The sequence below is a fragment of the Triticum dicoccoides genome, chromosome 1A (assembly GCF_002162155.2).
Source record: "Triticum dicoccoides isolate Atlit2015 ecotype Zavitan chromosome 1A, WEW_v2.0, whole genome shotgun sequence".
NCBI lineage: Eukaryota > Viridiplantae > Streptophyta > Magnoliopsida > Poales > Poaceae > Triticum > Triticum dicoccoides.
Genome location: NC_041380.1, coordinates 605,983,945 through 605,994,813, shown reverse-complemented (window position 1 = coordinate 605,994,813; position 10,869 = coordinate 605,983,945). Strand labels below are relative to the sequence as shown.

Here is a 10,869-nt window from a genome sequence, read left to right as displayed (position 1 = left end):
GACCCCATGGCAGGAGAAGAAGCAATCTGGAAAGTTTTTTTTCCAGTATAAAACGGTACGAGGAGGAGCTTTGCATGGCTCATCAGGCTGAGTGTGCCCCTAATCAGCTAGTACATGATTAGTTTAGGGGGGCACGGCCCTTACTTAACTGCCGACCACATATACTTCCTCCGTTTCTAAATATTTGTCTTTTTAGAGATTTCAAATGGACTATCACATACGGATGTATATAGACATATTTTAAAGTGTAGAATCACTCATTTTGCTTCTTATATAGTCACTTGTTGAAATCTCTAGAAAGACAAATATTTAGGAACGGAGGGAGTACATTCCAAGCACCTGTGACCACAAACATGACAGCCCTAATTGATCAGCTCAATTTGACTGCACGCAAATTTTGACTATATATTTTGTGACATCAAACATGAACAAATGTTTTAGGTATTTGCAAAGTTTCACCAAAAAATAACAAAATGTTTTCTACTCTCGGGTGTAGTACACCTGAATTGCTCCAACGCAGAAAAAAACTAGGTAGATGGAACTAAAAACTCCCTCTCTTACGACTGGTTCAGTACAACAAATATAGAACTAAAAAGACACCAGCGGCAGCTAGCTAATAGTACATAAGTGGTTGAGCAAGATGAAAAGGAATTGCTGTAACTAGGTAGTAGTATAGTGGGTGGTACATGCATGGATCGATCCAGATGGATGGAGTTTGAGGTGGCTAGCGGCCGTTCCACCAGTCGTTCAAGTGGTGAGACAAAGTCTTGTTCCCATGCCACCACTCGTCCCAATCGTCGACCCAGTTCCTTCGTTTCACGCGTACCTCCTTGCTCACTTGATACACACCTTGCACGGCCGAAAAACAAAGGGTGTGCGCCCCCACAAACAGTACGAAACGCTTGGCCAGCTCCATCCTTCGCCGCTGCCGCCTAATGGTTTCGGCCATCAAAGCAAAATATCAATAATGTTATACTTATTCAGATTCATATTACTTATCGCTGTTTTACTAGTGTAACTTTACTTATATATGTATATGTATGTTACCAATAGAGGTCGTAGGGTCTGGGTTCGACGTTGACGGAGAGCCGCTCCAGCAACAGCCTGTACCGCCGGCCGTCTCTTAGATGGAGATCGTACTTGCTCACCAAGCCGAAGACCATGTCGTAGAGCTCCTCCTGCTTCCCGTCGATCTCCGCCTGCCGAAACGCCAGGAGCTTCTTCTCCTCCGGGGTGGCGGCATGCAACTGCGCGCCACCAACAAACGCCAATGCAATTCAGGTAATCTCCACGATCGACAGATACAGCGAGCACAAGATCGATCCAGATGCAACATGTACGTATTATGGATAATAAGATCAAGAATAAGAAACCTTTGTGTTGGAGAAGAAGAGCCGCCTCCGCTGATCCGACAACTGCTGAGTTCGCCGGAGTAGCGTGCGACCACCGAGCCTTAGTGCCGCCGCCGCCATGCCTCTTTTTCAGATTTCGATCGAGTTTACCTTTGTAATGATGCTCTGTTATTATATATATATACTAGGAAAAAGACCGACGTATGTACGTACGGACACGGACGTGTTCCGATCAGGTTCCCCCGTTTTTTCTTTGATTGATGAGATGAGATGGTGTAAAAAGCACACTTTTGCCTTGGTTTGCAAGAAGAACTCGCTCAAGCCCTTGATTGTTTGTACCACGCGGGTCAGCCATGCCAAAAAGAAATAAAGTAAGTGAATTCTATAGTATTTTTTTACCTCCTACTCCCTCCATTCCATAATATAGTGCCTATAGATTTTTGGGGAAGTCAAACTTTGCCAACTTTTACCAAGTGTATCAAAAAAACTGTCCACATCTATAATACCAAACATGTACATTCTGAAAATATAACTCATGATGTATTCAATGATGTGCATTTGGTATTCTAGATGTATCTACTTTTCTTTATAAATATGGTCAAAGTTTGTAATGTTTGACTTTTGCAAAAATCTATAGGCACTACATTATGGAACGGAGGGAGTACTAGTTTTACCGGTTGTTGTGCTAAGCAGATTTTCCATATGTTTATATCCAATTTATTTAAGTATAAGCTTGTGCCACTTTGTACCCTTTTTATTTATTTTTCTTGATCGCCTATTTGGGTCCATCATTCAGTGCTGACAGGGCTTGCCACGCCCATGATTTTTTTTCCTGGTTCGGTTCGGTTTCGAGCCATAAATGTTTGCAGTGCCGCGAGCAGATAACTCATGCTTATCAAAAATATGCCTCCTCTCTCCCACCCCCACCACCCTCCGCCTCTACTAGCCCGGGATGCCTTTGTCGTAGACGCTGAATCCCCTCCGACGCTCCTGGACGCCCCTCCGTCGCACGCACACCTTCCCAACGGCATCTTGAAGGGCATGTTCCTCCGCCCCCCGATGGTGGCCGGCATTTCACGAGCCTTCTCCTTTCCCGCCAGAGGCCGACTGTTGGAGCCAGCGTGCCGCCTGAGACAGCCACATCCTCTTCTCCGCCGTCCTTGGCACACACGGCCGCATCAAGTTGCCTCCACCACCTTCACCGATCTCTTCGTCAGCGACCCCCTCTCCCTCTGCTAAGTCCACGTCCCGCCCATCCCCAACGAGTTGGTGGCCTGACGGGGCTATGCACCGGGGGTGGCTCATGAAGACGGACGGACAAGAGGCCCAGATGGGGCCCGTGAGCCCCATTGGAGGGGTGAACCGACTTACGGGCATCTCTTGCCTCCCAAGTCATGAGTATCTTATGTTGAAACTGTCGCGGTGTGCCGGCAATCCCGCGACAGTCCTAGAGCTTCGCGACTTGGCGAGGCAGTTTGCCCCCTCTATCCTATGCCTTGTTCAAACTCAAATAGAGGGCAGTAGAGTAGAGAAGCTAGTTGATACTCTAGGTTCAATAAAAGTTTTGCTATTAGTAGTTCTGGTCGAAGTGATGGAGTTGGTATCTTTTGGAATGGTTCAACAAAGCTCGAGGTTATTGGTTACTCTGAGTATCATGTGGATGTTGAGGTCGACTCACTGATTGGTACCAAGGTTGGGTTTACTTTCATATATGGAGAAGCACAGGTGAACAAGAGGTATACAACTTAGGACATGCTAAGAGGCATTGCTAGCTCGAGTGCTCTCCCTGGGACAGCCCCCTGGATACGCGTGGCCTTGCAGATATTGGTTTCCAGGGGAACACGTGGACGTTTGAGAAGAAGGTCAATGGCGGCACTTTTACACGCGTAAGGCTGGATAGATGCGTCGCCTCCCCGGCGTGGTCTATGGTGTTCCCTACAGCAAAACTTGAGCACAAGAACTTGGTAACGTCGGCCCATGCAGCTATTTTACTGACTCTAGCTAACGTGAAGGCATGCTAGCAAGGCATGCAAGGTGGGATCTCGGCCTTTAAATATGAGATCATGTGGGAGCGTCACCCAGGCTTCTCGGATCTTGTATGAGCTGGCTGGATTGAATCTGAGGCCACCTCGGTTGCTGATTTGCATGGGAAGTTGGAAGGTAGAGCTTTACCACCGGGAGGAAGTGCCATGGAAACAAAGGGCGAGAATAGAATGGTTGGCCCATGGAGACAAGAATTTACTTCTTCCATCTACGAGCCAGCCAAACAAAAGCGTGAGGAATCATGCAGGGAGATTCAATCTCCCCATATTTGTTCTTGTTAAGAGCAAAGGGCTTTTTGTGCCTTCTAAAATCCAAAGATGAGTCATCTAACCTTCATGGTCTGCAAGTGACACCCTCATCGCTGCCTATAAATCACTTATTATTTGCAGATGACAACTTGATGTTCTTTAGGGCCAACTATGTGGGTGCAAATGAGGTCAACCAGGTTTTGGATATTTATTGCCAAGCGACAGGGCAACCAATCAACTATGGCAAATCCTCCATCTTCTTCGGTAAAGGGGTTCCAAAAAATATTCAAGCTGATATCAAAGGTTTGCTTCAAGTACCCAAAGAAACACTGAATGAGAAATATTTTTTTTGAAGCCAGGCAAAAGATTTGCCATTTTCATTAAATAAGAGAGAAGGTTCAGACAAATGTCGCAACGCGACCAAAAGAAAAGACTACTCTCGCAACATGAGACTACTCAAATGCTTGGCCCCCGCCAAAGTCCACAGGTGGGCCTCCTCTTTAATTCTCGTGACGATAATTGTGGTCGGAGTCGCGGCGTTGTGAAAAATTCTGGCATTTCGTTCTTTCCATATCTCCCATGAGACAAGCATCATAATGGAGGCAAGAGCCTTTCTGTTATGATCCGCGTTGCTCACCGCCTTTTGCCACCACGTTCGAACCGAAACTTCATTTCGCCAACTCATTGGTGAGCAGTCGTGGATTCCCAGCCAAATGGTAATCTCATTCCAAACTCTATTCGTGAATCTACACTGAAATAGGAGGTGGGAAGCAGACTCTTGAACTTGCTTGCAAAGGGGGCAAAGGTTGCAATTGGGCCATCCCCGCCGAGACAAGCGATCGGCCGTCCAAACTCGGTTCTGGAGAACTAGCCAAGCAAAGAACTTGCATTTGGGAGGAGCCCACGTCTTCCAGATCATGGAAGTATTGGTATTGTAGGTGAGTCCCGCAAATTGCGCCAAGTAAGCCGAGGATGTCGTGTACTCTCTGCTGGTAGTGAATTTCCACGAAATAGTGTCTTGTCTATCTTGGCTTAGAGTGGCACCGGCAACCATCTCCCAGAGGTTGGCGAACTCCTGCAAGTGCGTCAAGGTGAGTCCCTGTGTGGTGTTAATCTGATGGATCCAAAAATTGTTGTCCAAAGCCTTGCTAACCACACAGTTCTTCCTTTTTGAAATCTCAAAGATTTTAGGCGCGATGTCTTTGGGTCGAAAACCATTCAGCCAAGAGGATTCCCAGAAAATAGCCTTGTTGCCATCACCAATGGTAACCGTCATGGCCGCTGCAAAGAGATCTTTATCCTTGTCAGAGCAAGGCGTTCCCATCCGGGCCCATGGTTTTGGCGGATCCGCCCACTCAAACCACAACCAACGGAGGCGTAGAGCAGTAGCAAATTTCTCCAGGTTGAGCACACCTAGGCCCCCATGAACTTTGGGCTTGCAAACTAGCTCCCAGTTCACCTTGCACTTGCCTCCCGTCACCTTATCACATCCTGCCCAGAGATAGGCACGTCTGAGACTATCAATCTTTTTCCTTACTTCTATAGGTAGGTCCAACGGGGTGAGGTGATATATCGCAATCGCCGTAAGGACAGCCTTGACCAGGACGATGCGCCCTGGGGTAGCCACATGTATGGCCGACCAGGGCGGGAGCTTCGCAGCCACCTTATCTTCTAGATATTGGAAGTGGATGCGCTTTAGTCTTGTAACCGAAAGCGGTAGGCCAAGGTATCTCATGGGAAAGGTGGCCCGGACCGCCGGGAAGGCCTGAAGAATCCCATCCAAATCGATGTTGGCACAACGGATGGGAGCCACCTGACTTTTGTTATAATTGGTGACCAACCCGGTAACTTCACCAAAAGAGCCGAGCGTGGATGTCAAGAACTGGATATCTTCCTTGATAGGAGCAACAAAGATGGCCGCATCATCGGCATACAGAGAAGCCCGCGTGGGGTTACCCCGGAGGGGGCGTAGTTTGCCTTGCTCAGTCGCCTTAGCTAAGATGTGATGGAGCGGGTCAATGGCCAAGACAAAAAGGAGGGGGGATAGGGGATCCCCCTGCCTAAGTCCACATCCGTGCGAAATGGGGTCCCCAGGCACCCCATTTAGGAGAACTCTGGACGAGGCCGTGGATAAAAGGGCAGAGATCCAGTCTCAAAAGCGGCTTGGGAAATTATGATGTCTCAATAAATCCATCAAGTAGTCCCATCTAACCGAGTCAAACGCTTTCTTGATGTCTAGCTTGAAGAGCAAGGTCGGCGATTTGTTGCGGTGAAATCGACGTGCCAAGTTTCGGACATACATAAAGTTATCATGTATGCTTCTTTTCTTGATGAAAGCACTTTGCGTATTGGAAACAAGGTCGGACATGTGAGGAGCGAGACGTGTGGCCATCATCTTTGCAATGATCTTGGCAACCGCATGGATGAGGCTTATGGGCCTAAACTCAGAAATGTCCTCTGCCCCCTCTTTCTTTGGAATGAGGGCAATATTTGCCGAGTTGAGCCAGTGGAGGTTGGAGATGTGGAGGGTTGAGAAGTTGTTGATTGCTCTCATAATGTCCGGCATGACGATGTCCCAACATTCCTTGAAAAACACTCCGGTGAAGCCATCTGGCCCCGGCGCCTTATCACCGGGGAGATTATTGATGGCTGCGTGGACCTCCTCTTCGGTGAAGGGGTTGCCTAGCTCCGCAAGATCAAGAGCCGAATGCGGAATGCAATCCCAGTTGGAGTCCTTGGTACGCGGGGGGGCCTTCCCCATGGCCTTAGAAAAGTGTTGCTGGATGATTTCTTTCTTGTGGTCATGGTGTGTGGCCCACCCATTATTATATTTGAGACGGTGAATGAAGTTCTTCCTTCTACGGTGATTAATGCGGAGGTGAAAAAAACGAGTGTTAGCATCTCCCTCTTTGAGTAACGTGATTCGTGAGCTTTGCCTTTTCCGTGCTCGTTCAAGAACCGCCAAAGCCAGAACTTTCCTTTTCAGCTCCTTTCTAAGGTTCCACTCAGCCGGGCTGAGTGTCCTTAGCTCTTGCGCGACGTCAAGGCGAAGAATGGTCTCGAGAGCCATCTGGAGCTGGATTTTGTGGTTAGAGAATATAGTCTTGCTCCAGGTTCGCAGCCGTTGGCTCGTTCGTTTAAGCTTGTGGAAGAGTACCTGGTATGGCTCCGTGTGGGTCATCTCTTCATTCCAAGCATCAGTGACCGTTTTCTTGAAATTAGGCATCCTGATCCATAAATTTTTCAAAGCGAAAGGTTTTTGGTCGCTTCGGGCCCTTGCCGCAAGCTCGTAGCAGCGGGCAGTGATCAGAGAGCGAGGACGATAGTGCATGAAGGATGTGAGAGCCAAAGTCAACATCCCAATCATCATTACAGAAAAAACAATCTAACTTGCTCAGTGTCGGGTTGGCCTGCTCATTGCTCCATGTATATTTCCTATTCTGTAGATGTATCTCTTTTAGCTCACATGAGTTAAGGGCGCTTCGGAAGCGAACAAGGCGACTACGGTCAACGTTAGAGCGGTTTTTGTCGCAGGCACGGTAAATCTGATTAAAATCACCTGCGACTAGCCATCTTGTACCCTGTTGTGGCTTCAGGCTTAATAGCTCTTGGAAGAACGCATCTTTAAGGTTGCTTCTTGTAGGTCCGTAGACCGAAGTGAATTTGAAGGAGGTGCTAGTGCTGACCAGGGTGATTTTTGCAGAGATACTAAAGTTTCCAACAGAGATATTGTCCAGCTTGATGTAATCTTCATTCCATAGAAGAAGAATCCCCCCTTTTGTTCCATTCGCCGGCTTCTCAGCAAAGTTCTTCAGTCTTTGGCCACCAAGGAAAGATGCAAGGAATGGGTCGACCGCTGACAATTTCGTTTCCTGGAGGCACACAAGGTTACACGGGGTAGCAGCAATGGTCTCGTGGACTGTGGCGCGACGATTTGGGCAGTTAAGACCGCGTACATTCCAGTTTAGAACTGAGAGACTTTCATTCATTGCAAACATAAACTACATCATTGCAAGCAGGCGGCGTACATACTTGCCTTGCCAAGGCAACAGCATCAGGTAGCAATGGATCATTGCTACAAACAGGCACCACCAACACTACGGACATGTCTTCATAACTTAGACAACTAATCATCTAAACTGGGCTACAACAGTAAGGAGCAGAGCAATAGCTTCAGGCAGAAGCAGAAGCAGCTGCCTCGGCATGGCCTTGGCCTTGGGGCTCTAGGCCAGCATCTCCACCGTGGTCCCGAAGAGCGTCTTCGACTGCTGCGGCAAGGTCACAGTCAAGCCTAAATAGTGCTCGGAGAGCAGCAATGGCGATGTCCGGTAGCTGCCCACGAAAGAGGGCCACATACTTGTTGATAGCAGCCTCAGTGATCATCTCACCCTCTTCCACCACTCCCATGCGCTGGCAAAGCAACCTCTCAGCCAGCTGAGCGATTGGCATATCTCTGTTCTTTGCCTGCAGTCTTGGGCTGCTACGAATCAGGTTCAGACCTGTCACACCCGCAAGAGTCTTCCTTCTGGTCGTTGGCGGTCTCGGTGGGGTGGAGTTGGGCGTCGGGAGGATGGCGGGAGGCAGTGGCACAAAAAGGGGGGTGCCAGCAACCTCGCCCTGCGCCAGCGAAATCGCAGGCACAGGGCTCATCTCTATTTGGTTTTCCACCGTGCAGATTGTCGGGGCAGGAACATGGAGCAGTGTGCAGGGGCTGGGAGGCAGGGAGCCAGCACGGTGCCGCTGCCGCACTGGAGAAACCCAGCCTGGAGGTGCTTCTGGAGTCACCGGGGAGCCCAGGCACGGAGCTGCCCGCCGGAGCCAGTCAGGGATCAGTGACGATGGCCTCAGCTCGATGATGTCACTGGAGGTGGTCCGCGGTGAGGGTGGCGGCGATCTTCCTCGGTTGTCCTTGTTGCGCTGGGCGCTGGCCACCTCGCAGGATCGCGAGCGCATGAGAAATATTTGGGTAAACTTTGTGAGTAAACCCAATTGCAGATCAAGCTCCACACCCTCTAAGCATCGCCGATGCCAGCATACGGACACATTCGATACACTAGAATAATGGGAGTATCTTGGAGAGGCTTGGAGAAAGGCTCCACTGCATATGGCTATCATTTATTTGAGCTGGGGAATACAACAGAGAAAAATATATCCTAGACCAGCAAGCTACCCAACAAAAAGTTCCCCAATTTCTAAACACAGGACTCCAAACAACCCCAAAGCAAACTCAACTCCAGAAAACCTCGAGCTAGCATCCTCGCCGCACCTAGCGACTGAGTTAGATGAACTAGGACCACTAATTATATAGAACGGACCGATAAGATACCAGAGTGCTAACCAAGCCCAGGGTGCAACATTCGCGAGTGTTGGTCAACACTTCCATATGGTATATATGCCTCAATTCCATGCACTCACTTTTTACTAAGCACTTGTAATTCTCAAATTGGCATCCTACAATCTCAAATAGCCATGAACGCAAAAGCTGTCGAGAAAGGCAAAATTGTCGAGGATAGCAATGAGGGACGGTCTGTAGAGACTGCATTCTGTTTGAGATATATGTTTGGAAGAAGAAGAAAGTCTGGCTGGGAGGTGTTCAAAGAATTGGATTGGCCATCATCTTGCAAAACGCATTTGCTGAGATAGGCCTGCCTTGATATGAGACAAGTACTGCTCATCCCATTACATTTTTCGATAAAGGGCAATTTTATTATCTCAAAATGAAGCATCAAGCGGATACAAAGCATTATGAGTAACACCCTGCCTTTGCATAACTAAAATGTACACAGCCAAATCCAAAAGTCTGACAAAAAATAATCAAATAAAAACCGACAAATCGGCAACAGTAGAGTCCCATAGACCGACACTATGCCTATGTCGAAGGAGGTGGTGGATCGATCCGCAGGTTATGCTGCCACCCATGTTGGAAAAATACCTCCATAGCCACCTGCTCCAAATGCGTACACACTGCCTTGAACAGTGATTGATACTCCGGTCGTTGTAGAATAGATTACGTACGTAGCGAGTGCGTACACCGAAAAATAGCCTGCAGAGAAGAAGCATTTTTCCATTAAAAACTAAATCATTTCTACATAGTCAAAGCGACCAAATTAAGGCATACGCTCCCACTCTTATTAGCGTTTTGAAACTATTTGGAATACCGTCCAACCAATGATTAAATATATTGGCAACACTTGTGGGCGGATGCAAATTTGACGCTATTTGGATGACTGACCACGTAGAACATGCAAACTTTTTTTTTCCGATAAAGAACATTTCATTGAATAGATACCAACCAATGATCAAATATATTGTCAACACTTGTGGGCGGATGCAAATTTGACGCTATTTGGATGACTAACCACGTAGAACGTGCAATTTTTTCGATAAATGACATTTCATTGAATAGATATATCGAGGTGATACAATCGCATCGAAAGAAAACCCGGCCTCTGCATAGCTAGATGCACACAGCCAAAAAAGTCCAGAGTACCCTAAAAGCAAAAAATAATTCGATACAATGCCAATCAGAAAAACATGTCCAACCTAAGGAGTGGCAGATCCTATCCGTAGGTCACACCGCTGTCCATGGGGGTAGAAAACCTCCCTGGTTGTACGCTTCAGATGTGTAGACGCCATCATAAAAAGGTCCCTGTCCTCCGGCCTCTGCAGGATAGACCAAGTACGAAGCCATTGTGTACACACATGAATAACCTGCATAGAAGATGAGACACATTTGTTATTAAAAATCACATCATTCCTGGTAAGCCACAGTGCCCAGCATAAGGCCGCCGCTCCCATAAGAATATGTGCAGAAAATTGTTTATCAATACCCCGCAACCAGTCGCTGAACATGTTTCGTGCACTACGTGGTGGGTATAGATTCGAAGCTACTTGAACTATGGCCCAAACTGCCCGAGCGAACTTGAACTCAAAAAATAAGTGTTTAATAATAGACTCGTCATGTTGGCAAAAGACACATGTCTTGGAACCATGCCAGTTTTGTCGTGCCAGATTATCTCTAGTTAGTATGACTCCTCTGTTAAGAAACCAAAGGAACATCTTCACTCTTAGAGGGATTTTGAGCTTCCACAATTTCCTGTTATCAATCGGAACATCACAATGAACCATTGCATCATACATGGATATGGCTGAAAATTTGCCATTCTGATGCAAGTTCCATCAGAAAATGTCCGGCTCACCTGACAGTAGAATGTCCTCCAGGCGAG

At 47.7% G+C, this 10,869-nt stretch overlaps 1 protein-coding gene across 1 annotated transcript; it reads right to left on the bottom strand.

Annotated features, from left to right (window-relative positions):
* Positions 1-724: 724 nt before the first annotated feature.
* On the bottom strand, positions 725-1,475 carry LOC119357201. The gene is made up of 3 exons (XM_037624192.1): positions 1,374-1,475; positions 1,048-1,247; positions 725-932 (listed from the first exon to the last, which is right to left on the bottom strand). Exons 1-3 carry the CDS (start codon positions 1,470-1,472, stop codon positions 725-727), a joined length of 507 nt encoding a protein of 168 aa, XP_037480089.1. The 5' UTR covers positions 1,473-1,475.
* Positions 1,476-10,869: the final 9,394 nt, after the last annotated feature.

Excerpts from the sequence above, each read along its gene's own strand:
- LOC119357201 (XM_037624192.1), bottom strand. The coding sequence starts at position 1,472 with ATGGCGGCGGCGGCACTAAGGCTCGGTGGTCGCACGCTACTCCGGCGA. Across the intron at positions 1,248-1,373 it reads TCTTCTTCTCCAACACAAAG|TTGCATGCCGCCACCCCGGA; the intron begins GTTTCTTATTCT and ends GGTGGCGCGCAG. Across the intron at positions 933-1,047 it reads AGACCCTACGACCTCTATTG|GCGGCAGCGGCGAAGGATGG; the intron begins GTAACATACATA and ends CGAAACCATTAG.